The sequence below is a fragment of the Gastrolobium bilobum genome, unplaced genomic scaffold, assembly GCF_033153095.1.
Source record: "Gastrolobium bilobum isolate Gb01-03AN ecotype WA unplaced genomic scaffold, APGP_CSIRO_Gbil_v1 utg3711, whole genome shotgun sequence".
Taxonomy (NCBI): Eukaryota; Viridiplantae; Streptophyta; class Magnoliopsida; order Fabales; family Fabaceae; genus Gastrolobium; species Gastrolobium bilobum.
The window spans coordinates 583219-606666 of NW_026899314.1; the positions used below are offsets into that span (position 1 = coordinate 583219).

The following is a 23448-nucleotide window of genomic DNA, read 5'->3' on the forward strand; positions in this document are numbered from 1 at the left end:
CGTTTCTTCCAACAATCTTGACGGTGCGCTTTTTTCTTCTTCCCGTGTTGTGTGCGTGGGATGAGGTGTTTTACGATCTGTTTATTGTGTTTTTTTTTTTTTCTTAAAATTATTTTGTAAAATAATTAATGAAAATAGGTATTTCTTTATATTTTTTATTTTAAAAATTAAAAGTTATAATACAAAATAAAAACAACTCAAATATATTCTTTAAATTTGATTTTAAAAGAAAAATTATAATTATAATTTTTAAATTTTAAATTTTAAATTTTTTTATAAGACAGGTCTTATCAAAATAGTTTCAATAATAAAATTATCACAATAAAATGCTTATTTTATGCTTATCTTGGTCTGTTTAAAAGCAAAAATTCACTGGAAAGGTAAGTCGGTCTCACGTAACACGTATGTTGGGGTAATGTATGTATCAATTACGTGTAGAGTGCGTGGGATTGTTTTTACTTCCATTTTAATTAAATGACATATTTTGGGTTAAATTTTTGTAAGAGAATATTTTGACAATATTTAAAGGCTCATATGTAATTCACTTAGGTCCCGTCCCAGTTAAGATCCATCACTAATTTGCAAACAAGAAAAGGTTGCGTTATCTTCATTTAGATCTAGAGTAATTAGGCTTTCTAGAAAACAGTTTTCTACTTCCCAGAATTAAAACATAAAACAAAACAACGCACCTACCTAAAGTACTTGTTAAAAATAACCTTTAAAAAAATTATTTTGTTGCAATGGGTAATGCCTAATCTAATTATAAGGGACGCCAGCAATTCATTTTCTTTTATCAATTCCTGTCCTTTTGGATTCTTCGAAGATTCTTTTCTACTACAATTTGGAAAGAGTAATGTACCTCAAAGACCAACAAACATTTCTTCTCTCTTTTTTTTTAAAAAAAAAAAAAGCTCTCCTTTGTGTCATTTCTGTTTTTAAAATGTTAGTGAAATTATCTTTTGATTTGAAAAAAAATAAAATAAAATAAAACTAGCATTGCCCCAACATGTAAGAAATGTAATTGAGTATTCTATTTTGTTAAAATATTGTATTATTAGTTAGATTTGATTTCTCTTATGCCAGGCAAACAAACACTTTAGTAACACAGACACACACAAAAAGACTGCAGACACTTCTTGTAATCTCATGTTCATGTCCTACCAATTGTACCACTCAGTCATTTGCATCTAATAATTGACATAATTAATGAGTTAAAATCATTGCATGCAAATAAGAGATTGGTGTAACAATTTTGAAGTCATTTTACGGTCCAAGTTTTCATTACAAACTATACAAATTGATACTTTATTGGCCTCGTGAAACAACTTGGTTTTTAAATGACACTATGCTCAGTTAACACTACAATAACTTACATATACCTACTGGGATTCATAGCATCGCCCAATGAAATTTTTATAGAACTTCGTCTAAGCCATGATTCATACATAACCATGTAAAATGCGTCAAAGTTAAGAGGGGATGAATGCCATTGGAAGTGTTGCCTCGCCTTCAAAACATTGCTTTGTAACATCAAATTTTGATTAGAAGTGACACCTTTGAGGATCTTTTTGAGTAAAGGTATATCTAAGGAAACAACTGAAAAGCTCTTCCAGTTTAACACATCTGCAAATGGAAGTTCATAGTAGTTGGCAATGATCACTGGAACATAACCATAATATAAAGAATCTCCAATAGGAGCTGTGTTCACTTCAAAGCCTTTAACATGGAGGCAGAACTTGCTTCCTAGCAACTGATCTGCGTATGGTGTTTTGAGTCGTCTATGGTGAACAAAGATTTTTGAGTCATTTTTCCATTTCTCAAGGATTTTTACACGTACTGGTGAATTAACTCCTCCAGCAAAGAAAGCTGGCTTTTTCCTGTGATTGAAAGAACAGCAAAATGAGTTATATTTGATATCACTGAATAACATCATTGTTGCAATGCTGCTTCATCAATACATTTAATCTATGTTAGTATATGAGGTCATCCCTCAACAGATAAGACTTTTTTCCACGTTACTCTCAATGTGAAAAGATACATTTGATTCTTTTCTGGCCAGCCCAGTTAGTTGACCCAATAACTCAGGCTCAGTACTATTGACCTAAGTTTGGAATATTCCAAAAGACACCCTACAGTGATCCATAGAGCCTCACCACATGGGATCACCTCTTCCCCTGCACAACACCCATTGTACACTGACAATGGGTGCAAAACGCCTTGTCTCAAGTACAAGGCCAGGCTACAATGACACAGCGTTGTCCCCTTCTTTCCTGATTCTCTCTCACACGCCTAGGGAGTCAAATCCTACCTATAAATACCCCCTTCTCCATCAACGGGGCATCATGTTCACTTAACTTGTATGAGTTGTTACTCTGTTGACATAGAGAGCCACCATAGCCGTTTACACACTCCCCTCCTTTTTAGTTATAACACATTGGCAATCTCTAATAGAGTCTTGGTCATTACCATTGCTACTAAGAGTACTCTTTGATCAACATACTTTACCCATTAAGGGATACATCAGTGGCTTCAACATACGCAAACAGTTCAGATTCAAAAACATTCAATGAAATATTTGAGAAACTATCCTCTTGTCAAAGCCTTTTCCCACTAGGTACGGCCAACATGAATCAAAGTAAGCCATTGTGCTCTATCAAATAGTTACATTAACTGATATTAGATTGGGTGGAAAAAAAAAACAAGGATGGTTTTACTTTCAGCGTACAATCTTAGCAAAAACCAATTGATTGCTAGCACTGTGTTAGTCTGTTAGAACCATAGGCTTGCAGGTCATTAACTAAATGAAGCTAGTTCATAATTTGTAGTTTACTGGTCACATTGATAACTATAGTTAAGCCAAAATTTACGAAGACTGCACTGCTTAGTTGGCTAAGTACAATTAGCCCACAACCTATCTACTTGTTGACAAAGTAAAGGATATGATAGGTTTAGAACTTGCATTCTAGAACATGTATGATTCAGAATAATGCCAACTAGCAAGAGGAATAAGTGCTACCTCTTTGATCAAACAAGGTTGGGGGAATTTCCTTTTCTTGGCCAAATTTGTGGTAGGCAAGTATCCTTATGAGCAATATACCCAGTTAGGAAATAACGTGATGAACACACAACTTGAATGGCATTGAATGTCACATCAGGTGCTTTCTCAATTGCAGACCTTCCAATTGAATGACAAGCAACATAAAAGTGATCAGCACCACCTGTGTGGTTCCAAAATGGATACTTGTGACTGATATTCTGAATGTAGACTCTAATGGAATCTTGGATACCTCCTACACCAACTCTATGATCATGCAACAATCTTGCTATGGAAAAAGGAAGAAAGAAAAGATCTGCCTGTTCGGTTCGGTTCGAAAATGGTTCGGTTCTTGAACTAGTTTATAAAAACCGATTCGGTTCAGTTCACAATTCAGTTCAGTTTTTTGGTTCTTTGCACACCATTAGCCTGGTCTGTTAGGCTTGTGTAAACCCAAATTATAAGTCCCAAATTATAAGTCTAGTTTGACTTATATTTAAAAAACAAAAACTTTGACCTAGATCTGTTAGTATGTCTAAGTCTATTAAGCATTCAATAATTAAAATAACATTATTTTATTATTCAAAATTATTAAAATAATAATTTTTTAAAATAAATAAATTATATGATATGGACCAGCCTATGGACTTGTAGTTTTGTCATGTAAAAGAAAGTTTATGCCTGCTTTTTTTTTTTTTTTTTTTTGTAATACATACAGAAAATAAACTAGACTAAAACTAAGCGAGGGAAAGCTACTCCCCTACAATCTTGAAGAAAGTCTATGCCTGCTTTCTAAATAGATTTGTTTTGAGATCTGAGTCAGTTTTATTTAAGTATATGTAATAGGCCCAGCTTAACATGATGTAGTCTAAGTTGTAGCTCCTGTTTGGCTAGTTGTCCCGTTTACACCCCTATACACAACAAGTGCACAAGTCAAACAAATCCAGGTTCCAACAATAGAATAGTGCACGTATGTGCTGATCTGATCTTAGGAATCAACAAGTGGGAAAAGAATTAAACTTTGAACACGAAACAAGTTTCTTTTTCCTCCAACAAATATCACCCCAAAATTAATGGATGAATGACTAATACTATTCATTTGACAATATCAAAGCCAGATTAAAAATTCTACCCATAAGCATATTAACAAAAAAATAAAAATTGGAACTTTAGCGTACCCTTTGAGCTGAATTGGGGTGGCGGACCCCGTTGACTTGGTGATCCTTGGCCATGACCCAATTAGAAAGTATGAAACTTTGTGGAATCAGAATCATTGTTGTGTGAGATAAGGGTGGGAGAAGGGGTGATGGTAGAGGGCGATGGTGAGTTGAAGTGAGGAGCGGATTGGTGGTTGTGGTGGTGATGTGTGAAGAGGTCGGAGGTTGAGTAAATATAGAAGAGAATGAAAAGAGAGGTTAAGAGAGCTAAGATTGTGGGGATGAAGAAGCCGCCCCTGAATGACCCTTCAACACGGCGCTGAGAGTAATAGAAGAGCAAGGAAGGACGAACCATCGCATGGAGAGAGAGAGAGAGAGAGAGAGAGAGAGAGAGGGAGGGGGAGGGAGAATGGAACAGCGACAGAACGCAAACGTGGTAAATGGTAATTGTATCCAAACACGACACGCATGACATGCACGTGCCGGAGACACTTTGGGCCGGTCAACCGTTAGAAGGTGAAGATTCAAAAGCCCTTGCTGGCCCAAGAAAAAAGGCTTAGAAATTAGGGATGTAATATGAAAGCATTTTTCATATAAATAAATTGTAATTGTTGTAAAATATAAAGTTATGGATGACTTAAATTACGTGACCGTTGAAACTAATGATACAATTATCTTATGTTTTTGTAATCACTACACTAATGGAGCATGAATTCTCCATTCATGATATACATGCTTGTATTGGAAAATGAACTGAATGAGAATCAGTTATAACCCTAAGCTCTAGTGACAATATTCACTAAATCCCTCGTCTATTTCCAAATTTAAGACATTGGAATATGAAATAGGTATGCATAAGCTTTATAGATTATTTTTATAAGGGGGAGTGAATTAATTATGACTAACCCTGAAGGTTTATTAATGTACTCTTTTTTCTTTTGCTAAGTTTTTTTCCAAAGAATTTTTCTTATCTAAAGGTTTTTAATGAGGGTAGTTTGTGTAATGCTTAGCACATGCCATGAATATTAGCGCAATGATGTCCCTGGGAAAATGTTATAAATTGACATAATTACAATTTACTATGTCAAAATATTAAGAGATTGTCATTATAAAAAGTTGTAATTGTTGCTCCATTATCTTAGCTCTAGCAGTAGCTATATGGCTTAACTTAGGGGGACTTATACGCACTGTATATTTTTTTTTCTTTTATCGAGTTTTTATCCCATTGAATTTTTCTTAAAATGATTTTTAATGATACAGTCTAAGTTAGTGTATAATAAAAGTTGTATATTAATTATAAATATTGTACTCTCTTTTCTTCGCTAAGCTTTTATTCCACTAATTTTTTTTAGCAAGATTTTAATTAGGCATATCCTTAGTGTTTCCCATCTAAGGGGGTGTTGTAAAATACAAATTTATGGATGACTTAATTACGTTACCGTTGGAACTAAGGATACAATTATCACTCATTTATGTTTTTGTAACCACTATACTAATGGATCATCAATTCTCCATTAATGATTGTATCCTTATATATACATGCTTATTGGAAAATGATTACCTGAACGAGAATTAGAGTTATACCCTACTTTTTTCCGTCTTCTCCCTTCCCTTGCTCTCTCATCCCTTTCTTTTTATTTCATAACAATAATGTGAATAGTTGAACAAAATAATGAAATATGCAACATATGAACTGACTCAATTACATGTAATTGAACAACTCTTTAGTAACATCTTAACAACTTTGGGATTGGATTTCATGAAGTCATCTTACCAATGATAAAAGTTACACAATGGGAAACCACTAAGCAAGTGGATCAACCGATAAGGAGTTGTTTCAGTTTAATTATTGATTTCGAGTTTAAGTTCATAAAATGCATCTATGTTAAAATATAGTAGGGAGAGATTATCCAAAAAAAGTTACAATCTCAAGTTACTGATTTTGATTTATATCATTTATTCCAAACTATGTTTTGTGACACAAATAACAACTTTAAATACTAAGGATTACATGGACAGAAAATCTAATTGTTCTATGTTAAAATTTAGTACGGAGAAACTATGCAAAAAAGTTATAGTGGCAAGTTATTGATTTTGATTTGTATTATTTATTCCAAACTATGTTTTGTGACATAAATAATAACTTCAAATATTAAGAATTACATGGGGGAAAAATCTAATTATTCCGGATTGGTCTTCACAACCTAGTATACGTGGGCGGTATGAAAAAACTCAGTAAAGGATCACTCTTGTAATATTCAAATAATAATAATAATTAGGATATATATATATATATATATATATATATATATATATATATATATATAATAACTATTTATATTGGGAAAAAATATTAGATTTTTTCTTAAAACCATGGTCATAGATTAGATTTTATTTAAAAGTCAAGGAGAAAGAGAGGGGGGGGGGGAGGAGAAAAAAATGTAATATTGAGAGAGGAATATATTCTCTCATTTTTTTTTATTGAATTTTTCTTCTATTTGACTTTATTTATACTTTTATATAGTTTTAAAATTTTAGTTTTATGAAGTTGATTATAAGATTGATAATTCTTTTGGTACCAAATGAATGTTAATAGAATGTGTAATTTTTAACTGTATAATTATGATGTGAACTGACCCATAAAAGTTTGGGTTCAGACAATAATATCGTAAGAAACGTTTTACTTTGCTTGAATCCTGCTAATCAGAATATTTCACATACAAAAACCAACAAAATTTTGGGCTTTAATAGCTTCAGCTAAATATCACACAAGTTTTCATATTTTATTACTTCTATTAGTATTTTCTTATTATGAATATATTTGAGATAATGATATTTTCTGTTATTGCTGCTTGACTTATTATAGTTAAAAAATCTTAATATTATTGAGATTTTTCTCAAGTGTGTTTATTTTTATACTAACATCTCCATAGAATAACCATGCCTAATTTGTGTTTCATCTAAGAAGGATGGGGAATTTCTATATGTTTCTATGAGATTATATCGTGTTAGGGAATCAAGAAATGGTGGCTACATTTTATCAAGATAAGGTAGAAACATTTATATATATGATTGACTATATGAAGCTGAAGCAGTGTACAACTTTGTAACTTCAACTAGTTAGGAAGTAATATATGTATTAAACTTATGTAAAATACTCTAGGATGTAGAATTTAATGTAAACTAGTCAGACTGTAAAAATATATGTACTTGACTTAAATCTATGTACAAAGTAACTCAAGAGTGTTGGTATAATCTTATATCTTTTATGCATATTCTTTATGTAATTTAATACATACATATATATATAGTTTAAGAAATGATGTGATATTCTTTATGCTAGAGTATATTACATTTTATGATATCAGAGAAACGATTCAGGTAAATAAAAGACTTAAACTATTCATAAGTAACATAGTTGCTTGGTATTTTGTCATAGATCATGCATATTTTGAATTATTTAGTAATGAGTCCGACTAACTCACTACCATAAAATAATGTATGTAGATCTATGACAGATACAAGACAAACATATTCAATTTCTGAACCAGAAGTTAACCCAATAACTGATGCATTTACCAGGGTCGCAGAAACTCTTAAAAAATAGAATGTAACAAATCAGCAAATTATTCAGGAGCTAAGAGAGGACCGTGCAACCAAAAATCACACCCATAATTCTGAACGTGAAAGTGAACCTAGATATGCAAATGCTCAGGGAGGACCTAATTCCGATTATAAAGGACTAACTAAATTCCGTAAGCATAAACCTTTCACTTTTCGTAGAGATTATAACCCTGAGACAACTGTGGAATGAGTGAAAGAACTTGAAAAAATATTCCTGATAATGGACTATTATATATTCATCGTGTGAATTTTGTCACACATATGCTGATTGGAGAAGCAGAATATTGGTAGACAAATACTAAAAGATATTTCTAAAATCAAGGAACATAGATTACGCGGACAACATTTAAAGATGCATTTTTGAAAAAATATTTTCCTCAAAGTATAAGAAACATGAAAGAAACATAGTTCCTGGAGTTAAAACAAGAAAACATGATTATTGGTGAATACGTGACAAAATTTGAGGAACTTTCCAGATATTCTAATTCTGTATAGAACCAACTTAATGAAGAATGATTGATAAATATATTTGAATCTAGATTAAAACCAAAACTTAAAATATGATAATAAGACATCAAATAAATTTTTTTTTATCACTAATAAATAAGTGCAAAGATATTTAAACAAAGGGATTTGTATTTGTCATTTAACATGACATATCAAATTTTCCTACACATATAACATTTTGTAGGGCTCACATTTTTTGAAGAAAAAAAAAAAAAATTACGACACGCAAAACGAATCTCTATAACATTACACAATCACTTTTTCTACAACATAATTCTAATAAAACCCTTAAACAAATATGATGAAAGTTGAGGAGACACGGAGAAAGTTATAAATACAATTCAATGGTAGTGAAAGGTAAAAAATAAACGATAGAAAACAGAAAAGAAAGAAATAAAATGAAAAGGGCAACAATATGAGGTCGAATATAGAATAGAACCGTTAATCAAAGAGGATTAAAAGGATAACGCGGCGAAACCGTATTGATAAAATCATTTAAAAAAGAAGAAGAAGTTATATGTATCTTATGTTACATAAGAGAAGCCAATTTCCTACGCATATAAAAGAGAGATGAGCTCTACATCTATTTTTTTTTTTCTCTTTTCTTACTCGTGAATCTCACTTGTAATTTTGTTTCTACTACACGAAATATTTTTTTCTTACGACATAACGTAAGAAAACTATTTTCCAAACAAAAAAAACACGGAGGATAAGATTTAAGAAGTTGAGAGAGAAACAGAACCTTCTCTCCCCCCCCCCCCCCGCCATTTAAAATCCCTCCCAACATCACAAACCCTCGTTTTCCCCTTTCATTATTATTTTGAGTCTTCCCTCCTTTTTCTCTTTTCTTCTCTTCTGTTCTCATCTCTCTCCCTCTCTCGAACACATATATATCAACAACACTCAAACACACCGCAACTTCACTCTCTCTCTCTCGTTCTATTCTATCAATCAAAAAAAGAATCCACAATGATGGGGAGAGATCCGACCCAGACCCAACTGGCCCTAATCCTGGGTCCTGATTCGACCCATTTGGAATCCCTAATCTCCAACCTCATGTCCTCTTCAAACGAACAGCGTTCCCAGGCCGAGTCAATCTTCAACCTCTGCAAACAAACCCACCCGGATTCCCTTATTCTCAAACTCGCCCAACTCCTTCACTCCGCCCATAACCCCGAAACCCGAACCATGTCCGCCATACTCCTCCGCCGTCACCTCACGCGCCACCACGACTCCTTCCTCTGGCCAAACCTCTCCCTTTCCACGCGCCCAACCCTTCAATCCCTCCTTCTATCCTCTCTCCACCAAGAGCCTGTAAAATCCATCGCCAAGAAGCTCTGCGACACCGTCGCCGAACTCGCTTCCGCTCTCCTCGCCGACGACCCCGCCGCCTGGCCTGACCTCCTCCCCCTCCTCTTCCAGTGGGTCACCTCCCCTGACCCCAGGCTTCAGGAAATCGCTCTCCTCATCTTCGCTCAATTGGCTCATTACATCGGCGAAACCCTAGTTCCTCAATTGAGCACCCTCCACTCTGTTTTCCTCCGTTGCCTCGGCTCCTCCACCGCCTCCGATGTCAGAATCGCCGCCCTCGCCGCCAGCATCCATTTCGTTCAGTGCCTTTCGACTCCCTCCGACAGGGACAGGTTCCAGGATTTGTTGCCTCTGATGATGCAGACCTTGACGGAGGCGCTGAATTCCGGCCATGAGTCCACCGCACAGGAGGCGCTGGAGCTCCTCGTCGAGCTCGCCGGGACCGAGCCGCGGTTTCTTCGGCGGCAGATTGTGGACGTGGTTGGGTCCATGCTGCAGGTCGCGGAGGCGGAGTCGCTGGAGGAAGGGACGCGGCACTTGGCGATTGAGTTTGTTGTGACCCTCGCCGAGGCGAGGGAGCGTGCCCCTGGGATGATGAGGAAGCTGCCTCAGTTTGTGAGGAAGCTGTTTGGTGTGTTGATGAATTTGTTGTTGGATATTGAGGATGATCCTAAGTGGCATGGTGCAGAGGCGGAGGATGAGGATGCTGGTGAGACCAGTAACTATGGGTTTGGACAGGAGTGTTTGGATAGGCTTTCGATTTCGTTGGGCGGGAACACTATAGTGCCTGTTGCTTCTGAGTTGTTGCCAACTTACTTGGCTGCTCCTGAATGGCAGAAACACCATGCTGCACTCATTGCATTTGCACAAATTGCAGAGGGTTGTTCAAAGGTATAATACTTGTACTTGCTATGCTCGCCATTCAAAAACTGATTTTTGTTTATTGTAGTAACTAGTGAAAATTCTCGTACCCTTTAATATATTTGTTATAATTGCACTTGTTGGATTGTGTTTGGTGTTTTGGTGTCTGCATTGTGTGTGTGTGTGTTGGTTGCTCACTGGAAAAATTCCTTAACTTAAGCGTGCACGTCTGTCTCTTAGATCATAATCTTTGATGGCGCAGGTGATGTTAAGGAATCTGGAGCAGGTATTGTCAATGGTTTTGAGCTCATTTTGCGATGCCCACCCCCGGGTGCGATGGGCGGCAATAAATGCAATTGGGCAATTGTCCACAGATTTGGGGCCAGACTTGCAGGTTAAATATCACCACTTAGTGCTGCCGGCATTAGCTGGAGCCATGGATGATTTTCAAAATCCCCGAGTACAGGTTTGCACTTTTATCTAGACTAGGTACTTTGACTCCTGTAATAATTCAAGCCCGCCTCTTTTTTTTTCCCCTAAAAATGTGCAAAGCCATTGCATGTTCTCATTCATATTAGGCTTAAGATGTACTCTATATAGCTTTATTGTATGTTTTATTTCTGTTCCTTCTTTTGTCCTTGTTTACATATTCTGCTCTAGGCAAGCCTTTTTGTTCCCATGCTTTGGTCAAAATCTCATGCATTTATCAATTGGATAGCTTTTTATGGTAGTGGATGGGTTCAATGTGTCATCTTTTATGGAACCCACACATAGGTCTTCTTACATCTGACTGGATGCTGAGACACTACTACTATTTTGAAGGATTACAACTTCTAACATCCTTTTGTGTAATATATTGTTGTAGAAGCAATAATCGCTTTTTGCTTAACATGAATGTAGTTTTGGACCACTAATTGTAGGCCTGCATGCCATTGGACTTTCATGTATTCTTTCGGGTCCTATAGGGCCAGCTACGTCAGGCTTTAGATACCATTATCTCTTAAATATGATATGTAATGTATCACTTGTGCTTCCTTTTTACTTTTTTTATCTCTCTCTATTTTTGTTATTATTTGATGTTATAAGATATGTACGGGACATGCTTTATATATAGAGAGGGTGTTACAACCCTCCTCTTCCACCTCACCCTCTCTCTCTCCCCGCCACTGCTACCATACAACCCCAAAAACTACCAACATTGTTACAAAGACAAACCCACCATCCCTCCACTTCCGGAGAGCATCACCATTGTTTGCCCACTCCTTTGTCTCTATAACTCCAACCTATGCAATACTCCCTTATACTCTTCCTTCTCCCTTCTTCTTCTTTAAGCTCCACCCTTTCCTCCCTATAGCCTCCCTCAATTCCATCAAAGCAACAAGTGATTTAGAGGGATGGCTTTGTGTGCAGATAGAAATTGGAGCAAAAGAATGAAACAATTAGGGGCTTTTGGCCTAGGTTCCAATATAAAAAGGGAGGTAGGTTCAAATCTTAGGAAGCATCAAAGGGGCTATGATTGGTGAGCAATGGTGGTTCTGAGGTGTTTGATGCATAGGTCATGATAAGAGGGCAGCTTAAGGAAGCTCCCAGTTATGACGGTACGACGATGGTCCTAGGTTCGTGGTCGTATAATAGAGATGCATAATTTGTTTGAGGGCAGGGTTGTGTATGGTGGGGTTGTATGTGACATATGTGATAGGTTTAGTGGTACTAGCATAGATGAAAAAGGCGGCGCTATAGCGCGATGTATCGCATCAATAACGGGTAGCGGCACTCAGCCGCAACAAACTGCAAGCGGCGCTACAATTTACAGTGGCAGCCATAGCGGCAGCAATTTGAAGTAGCATTTTGCAGCTGTAGTGGCACAATTTCCACGCTACAAGGGAGGAAGAGAGATTTTTTTATGTTAAGGGTATTATTGACTAAGAAATTAATTTTAATGGTACACTGGACTTTTATCCTTTCTTTATTTCCGAACCCTATCTCCCTTATGATCTATTTACTTCAAATCTTGATCTGGTTGCTCTGTTTCATCTCTCTCTTTTTCACTCATTTTCTGACTTTGATCCCTCTTTCTCACCTATTTTCTGGCAAGCCCACAACAATGTAATATCTCTGACTGCGGCACAATCTTGATATCTCACTCATTCTGTTTCGATCTATGGCAGATTCCTTCAGTCTCTCTTACTATGTTTCCGTGTAGAAGGAATGGTACCATCTATCTATCTCACTCATTTTGTTGCAAGTCAAGCCCAAAAACCATCTGCATCTGTTTTCTTCTCCAATAGTCCAATGTATATTATTTATATATTAATATGAATATATGATTGATCTGTTTTAATTTTGCTCTCAGCTAATTTTTTTGAATAAGTTAAATTAATAATTAATGTATTATTATTTTATATGAATAATTATATATTTTATATCACATAATTGAACTTCACTATAGCGGCTATACTGCTACCTGCTTTACCGCTATGCTAGTGATGGATTAGAAAGTTGTTAGCTCTGGGGTTGACTGGGGAGTGATGGAAGGTTGGTAGGCCTTGATTCAATGTGTTATGGAGCTATAATTTTAGTTAAGAGCTATGTCCGTAAAAGGAGGGAGGGTGTGTTCTCAGATGCAATAGAAATAGGGCTGATTCAGGTTTACCTCATGGTTTGTTTATAGGTTCTAGTGTTTATTCACATAAAAATGCAAAGCAAGTAATTACTGGTATAACTATCTGCAGTTCTTCTCTAAAGGCTTTGTGCAGAGTTTTTTCTCTATCTTACAAGACATTTAGACCTAATAAAATTTAATTGTTAATGCCAGTTTCTGGATTATGCACTTTTAACTGCTTGAATATTTTGTTATCAGGATTCTTCTACCCCAAAAATATGTCCTCATATTTAGTAGCTCTGTAGTTTAGTGCCACTCTTTATTGACTTGTGTGTAAATATTAATTTTGAGTGTCCTGATCTATGATAACTTATATGCATTCAGAAGGTCATTAATCCTGTTACATCGTTTGTTACTTATATATTGCAGGCTCATGCTGCTTCTGCGGTGCTAAATTTTACTGAGAATTGTACCCCAGATATCCTAACGCCTTACTTAGATGGGATTGTGAGCAAACTTCTTGTTCTCCTGCAGGTATTTGACTGTTATTGACATGAAGATAACTAGGTTTCAAGAAAATCATAGAATATTTTGATAATATCTTTGTTGAGATTGTATGGTGTTTTCCTTGATTAGACATCTCTATTTTGTTTGACTGAAATTGCACTTCTTGGATTCTCCTTGGTTCTTTTTTTAGTCTCCAATGGGATCTGCATTTGCTTTATCTATTTTTATATTCGTAATTGAATTTTGGTTGGTAAGGGGGCGAACCGGAGCAGTGGTAAAACTGTTTCTTCATGACTGAAAGGTCATGGGTTCGAATCCAGGAAACAGCCTCTTTGCAATTATGCAAGGGTAAGGCTGCGTACAAGGATTTCTTCCACCCCACACTCGCTAGTCGGGTTTAACGGGGAGTGGTTTAAATTGAATTTTGGTTGGTGCAAGCCTTAGGTTTGTAATTTTTTTTCTTTCATAATTGTGGGCATCGTATGTATATATGTGTTGTTTTCCTTTCGATCTGGTTTGAAAGAAATAGAACATGACAGATTTTCTTTCGTGATTTTATTAGTTTTTTCTTACACAATTGTATTCATCTTGTGTGTATATATAATGTTAATTTGTTTGATTTCGCCCGTTGTTGCATTGTGCTTTTATAATCAATAAATGTTTCATATTTTATGCATTGAGGATGATAAATTTTGAATTATATGGTTTTCCTTTCTTGTCTTGCACATGTTCTAGAATGGGAAGCAAATGGTTCAAGAAGGGGCTTTGACGGCTTTAGCATCAGTTGCCGATTCTTCACAGGTGCTTTATGTAGCCAATCTTCTCAATAGGAATCACAATGTTTTAAGTTTTATACTTCATAAATAAAAATGTCTTGTGTAAACAGGAGCAATTTCAGAAGTATTATGATGCTGTGATGCCATACTTAAAAGCTATTTTGATGAATGCAAATGATAAATCTAGTCGTATGCTTCGTGCCAAAGCAATGGAGTGCATTAGTTTGGTAGGAATGGCTGTTGGAAAGGAGAAATTCAGGGCCGATGCCAAACAGGTGATTTTAGTTTGATTCAGCTTCTTGTATTTCTTTTTTCATTCATATGTACTTTTGGAAGGAGTAATTTTTCTATTTTCTTTCATACAATCATTGTTCCCTTTTAGTGTGCTAATGTATGGTTTTCATTTTTCCTTTACTAGGTCATGGACGTCTTGATGTCACTGCAACAATCTCAACTGGATGCTGATGATCCAATTGCAAGTTACATGTTACAGGTATGATTCTTTTACCAGGTTTAGTATGAACTTGGGAATTTATTTTATTTATTTTTTGTTCTAATTTAAAATTCATTTAAATCTCAAAATTTTCACTTGGCTTTTATATTTTCAGGCATGGGCACGCCTTTGCAAGTGCCTTGGGCAGGATTTCCTCCCATATATGGGTTTTGTCATGCCTCCTTTGCTTCAGTCTGCACAACTCAAGCCTGATGTGACCATTACATCAACAGATTCTGATGATGAATTTGATGAAGATGATGACAGGTGTCCTTCCAGTTTTAGTTACAGGATTTTGTGTCATAAACAATTGATATCCATGTTATCACATGATGTGATGTGTTTCTGAATCCAATTTATTCTTCATTTCACTTCCTTGAGGAGTCCTTTCCCATGTCTGAGGTTGTACATCTGCCTTTATTTTAAAATTGTTTTAGGCCATTTGAGAAAACGTGAGCTAGATAATGCTTCTTCTTTTATTAATTTATGTTTTATGATAATATCAGTTATCAAGACTTCCATATATTAGATCCTGCATATCAGTCCATCGGCATGCATTTGTGAAAGCAGCTTTCCAGGGTCCAAGGAGTTGTTTTTAGACCTAGTCTGTAGAACATGTGGAGGTCTTAGGGTAGCTTAGGTTCATATTTTAAGTAAAGGAAAAGACATACCCTGCACTCATGTAATGAAAAATGGAATAAGCATAGCAAAAAAGGTGTTGCAATTTTTAGATCTGAACATTAAGAAAGATATATGGATTATTCTGCTGGAAACATTGATTTGTTTTTGAATACTTATTGCCTGGCTTTGCTCGTTGTAGCATTGAAACAATCACTCTTGGGGACAAAAGGATAGGCATTAAGACCAGTGTCCTGGAGGAGAAGGCTACGGCTTGTAACATGCTATGTTGCTATGCTGATGAGTTGAAGGAAGGATTTTTCCCTTGGATTGACCAGGTTGACTTTGTTTTATATTCCATTGGCATTTTTCAGACCAAGATATTTTATAGGCTAACTTTGGTGAATTATCTAGGTTGCCTTCACATTGGTTCCTCTTCTCAAATTTTACTTCCATGAAGAAGTTAGGAAGGCAGCAGTATCAGGTATTTTCTTGATTCTGTAAGAACCAAATCTTGCTTCTAGTTTGTCTATTTCCAGTAGCATTGTCTGAAGTTTTTTTAATGCTACCTATTTGCTTTGTTCATAGCTATGCCGGAACTGTTGTCCTCAGCAAAATCAGCTGTAGAGAAGGGACAATCGCAAGGTCGTGACGAGACTTATGTAAAACAGTTGTCTGATTATGTAATACCAAATTTGGTGGAGGCTTTACACAAGGTTATAGTCCTACCTATTCTTCTGGTTGTTTGATTTCCAATCTGTAGTTTTTGTGTTTGTATCAATGTGTTTTACTGTCTTTCAGGAGCCAGAGGTAGAAATTTGTGCAAGCATGTTGGACGCATTGAACGAATGCATACAGGTTTGTAACATTCATCTGTCAGGATGGAAGCTTTATAGCAGCTATCTTTTATTGGAATTAAATTACAGTTCCATATCTCACAATATACAATCTTTTGTACCTTCTGTCAAATAACCATTTGGTTGAAGGAGAAATTGATACCCAAAAGATTTATGGGAGACAATTCTGTCCATAATTTATATTCTGGCTCTTTTCCTGCATATTGTGTCTTGGAAGAATTTGTTATGTAGAATATAATTTGTCTATATATATATATATAGAATGGATTGAATAATTAGGAAGCTTTGTTTCAGCAATAGCAGGAGGATAACATTACCATTATGATCCTTTATTCTTATTTATTCTGTGCAGTGACTACAAACATCATAAAATACGATGTGTTCTTTTGCAAAACTTCAAAGCATCCATGATCATGTAGAATGGGCAAGGGAGAAAGGAAAGGGAAGAAGAAACTGAGGGAGAGAGAACGAAAGGGGGGGAGTGTTTTTTTTTTTGGGGGTGCGGGGGTACACAGTGAGGAAGGAGAACCAAATATCAGGAACAATTTCAATTCTCAAATCAAGTTTAAGTCTCCCTAAACTTGGTGCGTGGCAATCCTCAAATTTAGGCAAACCCAGCTTCATAAATAGGCAATCCTAAATGACTAAACCCCCCCTCCAACAATTTCCCTAATTTATTTAAAATACCCTAATAACCCAAAAAAATACTAAAATTCCCTGGTTACATTAAATTCTTGTTATGCCATTCCTTAGACATAATCATCCTGATAGCATGTCCTATATATCCTGATATTCCTATCGCATTACCTGTCAGTCCAGGTATCAGTGTACTTGTGTTTTGAGAAAAAAAAATATGGATCATGATCCAGAAATGGCGTAACCAAGTATAAATGTGGCGATCTTAGCTTTTGTCCTTGTTTATTCCGCTGGTAGTCTGGAAATTGAATGGACTGATAATAGGCAACTGCAATCATTTTATTCTGGTTTTTCCATGTTGCCATATAAACCTGTATCTGTATAAAAGATTAGGAATATAATCTCTATCCTCCTCTTTGTCCATATCTTTCTCTCTACCTACTTCATGGGTAAATGTGCATTCTATATTGTGCTGATTTTAAATCTCTCAGTGGTTTTGTTTATAGTATTTCTTAATTCATCAATTTTCTGTAAGCTGTTGTTTAAACCTGAAGTTAGCTAGGATTTGTTTGTCTCAGGTCTCTGGACCACATCTAGATGAAAAACAAGTACGGAGCATTGTTAATGAGATTAAACAAGTCATTACGGCCAGTTCTTCTAGAAAACACGAAAGAGCAGAGAGGGCCAAAGAAGAAGACTTTGATGCTGAAGAAAAAGAACTACTCAAGGAAGAAAATGAGCAAGAAGAAGAACTTTTTGATCAAGTTTGTTCAATAATATCTGTTTTTGTCATCTTACTAATTTCATTAAATACATTTTTTGTGCATGCTGTCTTAGCTGTTATTTTCAATTTTTTTGTGATATAGGTTGGTGATTGCTTGGGGACTTTGATAAAAACATTCAGGGCATCTTTCTTGCCTTTCTTTGATGAGCTTTCCTCTTACCTAACACCTATGTTTGTAAGTTCCTTTCTTGCATCCGGAATGAGTCTTCCTAAGTTTTTTGTAGTTCTTGCTTAAAAGTTGTCTTTTTTTTTCTTCCCCTCTTAGGGCTTTTTCTTGTCTTTTGTCAAATCTTTTTCTTTTTAAGTATTTAATTTGAAGGAAAGATTATCTTTATTTCTCTTTTTTGTTTTGTATACCCTTTTTTATGGGGAAAAAGAAATTTAATTAGCCATAAAAGAGGAAAATACTATGTTGCCCAATTATTACGGTACTTCCTCTTGGAAATGTTCTTGGATGAAATTATGTGCTTTTCTAGTTATTATCTTTTGTTGATATTTGGTGATGGTGACTGCTAGAGGTGGCAAAGTGGGCGGCCCGCCCCACCCCACCCCGCCATCAACCCGCCAAAAAATGAGTCAGCCCGTCCCGCTTTTGAAAGTGGGCTGAAAAACTTAGCCCTCCCTGCCCCGTTTTGCGGGTTGGCCCGCCAGCCCGAACCTATTTTACACTGACCCGTCTATGCCCGCCATCAACCCGCCAAAAATTGAGCCTGCCCCGCCCCGCCCCGCCCCGCTTTTGAGATGGGTTGAAAAACTCAGCCCGCTCCGCCCCGTTTTGCCGGCTCTAGTGACTGCTTTTGGATGTTAGTTAATTCATCTGTAGTAATTTTGCAACATTCCTCTTCAATCCCCCTTCTCTTTCTTTTCCCCATCTTGTCTTTTATCTTATTTTCCCCTTCCCCAATTTTTTTTATTTTTTTTGTATTTAATTTTTTTTTTCTTTTCTATTTGTACTTTTATCTTATTTTATTATTTACTTATTTTATTTTATTATTTTTAATCTCCTCTTATTTATCATTGGGTTTATCTACCACCGACCCCAATTAGCTTGGGTTAAAGGTGCTGTTGATGTTGACTTTAAAACTGCCAGTTAAACACTAAGTTGTTCAGCAATAGCCTGATTAATGTTGGTTCAAATAAAAGTTTGTCGTGTTTTCTTTGTCTTATTTTTTTTTTTTTTTATTGTTAAAGATCGTAGAGAAATGTGAAACTTTGCTGATTTGCTGGTTTGCAGTTTATCCCCCTCCCCCAGTGTAAAGTAATCTGGATTGGGCAATTACTACCATAACTTGTATAGAACTGTCATCAGATGTGATGGTTAGCTCTTAGTATCTACTGGTTGCTAAGATGTCTGTGTGAATACACACATTTTAAAACCTTTAGCTTCTTTTAGACGCATTTGTCATTCAGTCCCTGATTAAAATTTATTCTCTTAATAATAAAAAATCAGGGTAAAGATAAAACTTCAGAGGAAAGGAGAATTGCTATTTGTGTATTTGATGATGTTGCTGAGCACTGTCGTGAAGCAGCTCTTAAGTAAGAATCCCCCCTGGGTGGGCTCCTCTTTCTTTTATTCTAATGTGAATTGTCTGGAGTTTCATGACAAAATTATTTTATTTCCTTTATTTTGAATGGTTTTGTTTTAAATTTTAAATGCTTTTTTATGTTGTTGCTACAGATATTATGATTCTTTCCTTCCATTCTTACTCGAAGCTTGCAATGATGAATATCCAGATGTTCGACAGGTACCCCCTCCCCCTTTGTTTACTTCCCTCCCCCTTTGTTTACTTTATATTAATTTTGCTTTTTAGTTCTGTTCTGTGTCATAATTGAGGTTCTTATAATCTCGCAAAACAAAATTAAATGTCTTTTCAGGCAGCAGTTTATGGGGTTGGTGTTTGTGCCGAGTTTGGTGGATCTGTTTTCAAACCCCTTGTTGGAGGTTAGTTACTCAACACCACTTGCTTATTTTGTTTTTGTGCCTTACTATATTGTTTGATCAATTATTCTGTTTTATTGCAGAGGCACTTTCAATGTTAGATGCTGTGATAAGGCATCCAAATGCACTACATTCTGATAATGTAATGGCATATGACAATGCTGTTTCAGCTCTTGGAAAAATATGCCAGTTCCATCGTGATAGCATAAATGCTACACAGGTAAATTGTATTTTGGTGCTTCATGTTAATAGAGATGAATACAGAAGAGAGAGAGAGAGAAAGAGATAGAAAAGCCATTGATATTATTCTGATGTAAAATGAATGTTACTCTCACGAACAGATACAGAGAGAACTATTTATAGACTAGGTGTTGCTGACTCAGCAGATAACCAACCTAACAACTAAGTAACAAACTCTGACAACTCTGATAACTGACTAACAGAATGGGTACTGATCAGGTGTGGAACACACCATAGAGATAATACTACAGCAATACAGTAAATCAGTAAACTAATAACAAAGCATTATTTATTTATACATGTCTGCACGGTCTTTTGAAATGCTGTTCTTGTTGACTTAATCTTGCATATGCTCACAATGTCATTTGAACAAGTATAAGTTGATAGTCATACTGATTGGGTTAGTGAGCTGTTATGCTACTACTGCATCTTGTAATGATTTTTTATCATTAGAATTATGATTTTGACTTGCCTTTATCCAGATCCGGCCCTGATAATGTGTAGGGCTGTCATCTTTCAGTTTTTGCTGAAATTACTTAGTGGCTTCCTTGGGTACCCCTCCCTTTCCCCCACTCTTTTTGTAGAGTTAGTAGAAAAATTACTACTTCAGATTTGTCAATTCTTGATACACACAGACAAACGTAATAATGATCTTGTAGTGTACTCTGAGCTTAGCACTATTTTGCATGCCAAGTAGATTACTTGTTTGCTGCCTTTAGTTTATTCAATCCCTAAAATTAAGGGATTTAATTGTATATACTGTAATTACGAATTCATGAGGCTTAGAGAGGATTTCTCTTATTCATTCACATCAGAAAAACTCTTATTCAAGTTGGTATCTGAGCTTGTACGTTCTTGGGCCTGAACCCTAAAAGTTCTGTGCTCCTACTGGCCATCAAGGTTGGAAGTATTAGAGAGTACATGCAGCATTCTTAGTATAGTGTACTCTGCTAATTACAGCAGTTATTCTGTTAGCTGATGTCACTATCAGTTATCCAGTTGAGCTGTTAGACTGTTAGGTGGTTCAAATCACTCAAAACAACATATAAATCAAAGACTGAATACTGCAGAATTTCGAGGGTCTGCAACCTCCAATGCCCAAGGGCCCCAAACTTGGTTAATCTCTCCCCTAAATTTACCTCCCTTTTATCTTTGGCTCTAACTATTTTGCCTTTCTCCCCATCATCCTTGCCACGTAGGCAAGGTTGTTACAACCTCAATTCCTTTTCTGTCCCTTACATATAATTATCGTGTAGCCTAGCATATGAGTGTCTAACATATCATCTCACGGAAAAGCAAAAAGCATATCGTAGTTGCAAGATCAAGTCCATACTTAGAATACCAATCTATGGATCTCATTACATATGAACTTATTTGGTTGAAACAACGACTTCAATAATTAAATTTTTGCAAGGTAGGCCCCATGAAATTCCTGAGAATCTAGTAGGATTGCACATTGCCTCCAATCTAGTCTTTTATGAGCGGACCAAAGATATAGTGATTGACTTCCATTTCATTTGTGTCAAGATTCTCTCATGAGAAATCACTACCTCCTTTGTGAACTCTAATGATCAACTAGTAGATATTTTCATTAACAAGCTAGATGCATATGACATATATACCTCAGCTTGAAGGGAAGTGATTTTATATAAATGGCTGGTAAATTCCTGATACATTCTGTAAATAGAACAGGAAATAAATTATATGTTTGCTGTATTTAGTTTAGTCAATCCCTAAAACTTGAGGGATTTGGTTGTGTATAATGTAGTTATAACTTATAAATTCATGAGGCATGGAGAGGATTTTTCTCAAGTCATTCACATCAGAAATACTGAGTCCAGTCCAGTAATTGATGCTTTTCTGCAATGACAGCAATGTTATCAATATTGGACACAATTATAATATGAATTTTAAGATCATAATTTATTATTATCAATAACTTGGTGGGTTCACTGAAATTTCTAGGCTTCAAAAACTGGTTTTAGGATAAGATGGGTTCTAAGTTCTTACATTCATTTGTGAAATCCTCATTGAAATGAAGTTTAGATAAAAACTGATCTGCTTGTGTGTTTGATTTCTAACTTCCGTTGATTATTGTGTGGTGGCAGGTTGTTCCTGCCTGGCTAAGTTGCTTGCCTATAAAAGGTGATTTAATTGAGGCTAAGGTTGTGCATGAACAGCTTTGTTCAATGGTTGAAAGGTATTATTTTGATCCAGAATATGTTATGATTGAATGCTATTTGCCTAATATACTACCTCTTGTTCCTGTTGCCTATGGATTTTGATATGTTTGTCATATGCATTCAATTTCAGATCAGATAGAGAACTTATAGGTCCTAACAATCAATATCTTCCCAAAATTGTTGCAGTTTTTGCGGAGGTACAACCATTCTTCTTTAAATGCCAGTTCTCTTAGTTACTGCTGTTAGATTTTGGTTCTACTTCCTTTTCCCTTCTAAAATATGTTTGTTTCGCATCAACTATGGTGTAGATTTTATGTGCGGGAAATGATCTGGCAACTGAACAAACTGTCAGTCGGATGATTAATCTATTGAGGCAGCTTCAACAGACTTTGCCACCTTCTACCCTTGCTTCAACCTGGTCATCCTTGCAGCCTCAGCAGCAACTTGCACTTCAGTCCATCCTATCATCCTAAGTTATTTTGGATTGTTAGTGTGTTTCATTACCTTCAGAAGATGCGCGTCTATTGTAATGGGATTTCATAGTTGCCCTTTGGGAAGCTGCTGTCAGGTCAAATTTGTTCCTTTAGCCATTGGAGTGTCATTTTTAGACGAGCAGCTGCGTCTGGTTCATGCTACTTAATTGCTGAATCCATTTTTGGTGATACTAGAACTTCTGAGGTATGGCTTTGTCTCAGAACAGCGTTGAGTGGGTTGGATGAGAAACAGAGTTTTGGTGTTGAATGTGTAAATTTAAGTGTTATGGTCTGAAGGAATTCTTGGTGTTACAGGGATGAACAACGTGACTCGGTCCTGTCTATGGATGATAGGGACGAGGCGTTTCCGAGTCATGAATGACTCAGTAAAATCACATAGCATTCTTTTGTTTTTTGAGTTGTAACAGTTTTGATGAGTCATATATATCCTTCGATGTTGGGAACAATTTGATAGTTTTATTTTATTTTGTATATTTGCTGGTTTTCTTAACTTGTTCTGCTCATTCCATTTTCTTGTAGTGTTGGTAAACTGATTCCCTCTAACCCGAAATTCATATAAAAATAAGATAAATATTTTATACATATAATATAACCACATATAATATAACCACGTAATTAATGATCTTGTATTATACCTTGTTTAAGTCCTTATGTCTTACATTTCTGCCATTTATTTTCCTTATAATTTTTTTTTTAGCCAAATGGCTGAACTTCATGTGGCCGATTCTTTCAATTTCCGGTTTGATACCTAAGAAATTCAGTCGTTGAATTTAAGTTAAAACTTTCACATTGTCATTGTAAAAAGAAAGTCTATAGTTTTTTCTT

At 35.8% G+C, this 23448-nt stretch overlaps 1 protein-coding gene and 1 pseudogene across 1 annotated transcript; one reads left to right on the forward strand and one right to left on the reverse strand.

Annotated features, from left to right (window-relative positions):
* Nucleotides 1–1155: 1155 nt before the first annotated feature.
* On the reverse strand, nucleotides 1156–4587 carry LOC133289424 (probable glycosyltransferase At5g03795; annotated as a pseudogene).
* Nucleotides 4588–9145: 4558 nt separating this feature from the next.
* LOC133289409 (uncharacterized) lies at nucleotides 9146–23165 on the forward strand. Its single transcript, XM_061487336.1, has 20 exons — nucleotides 9146–10524; nucleotides 10757–10960; nucleotides 13526–13630; nucleotides 14339–14404; nucleotides 14490–14654; nucleotides 14798–14872; nucleotides 14988–15139; nucleotides 15693–15828; nucleotides 15905–15974; nucleotides 16079–16206; nucleotides 16292–16348; nucleotides 17562–17747; nucleotides 17850–17942; nucleotides 19218–19303; nucleotides 19446–19512; nucleotides 19643–19709; nucleotides 19790–19926; nucleotides 22055–22146; nucleotides 22260–22326; nucleotides 22438–23165. The coding sequence occupies exons 1-20, from the start codon at nucleotides 9292–9294 to the stop codon at nucleotides 22600–22602; spliced, it is 3351 nt and encodes a 1116-aa protein (XP_061343320.1). The 5' UTR covers nucleotides 9146–9291; the 3' UTR covers nucleotides 22603–23165.
* Nucleotides 23166–23448: the final 283 nt, after the last annotated feature.

Bases quoted from the DNA above. Each gene is read 5' to 3' on its own strand.
- LOC133289409 (XM_061487336.1), top strand. From the start codon at position 9,292: ATGATGGGGAGAGATCCGACCCAGACCCAACTGGCCCTAATCCTGGGT. The intron at 16,207-16,291 runs GTTATAGTCCTA...ACTGTCTTTCAG, and splicing joins TGGTGGAGGCTTTACACAAG to GAGCCAGAGGTAGAAATTTG. The intron at 19,513-19,642 runs GTACCCCCTCCC...ATGTCTTTTCAG, and splicing joins AATATCCAGATGTTCGACAG to GCAGCAGTTTATGGGGTTGG.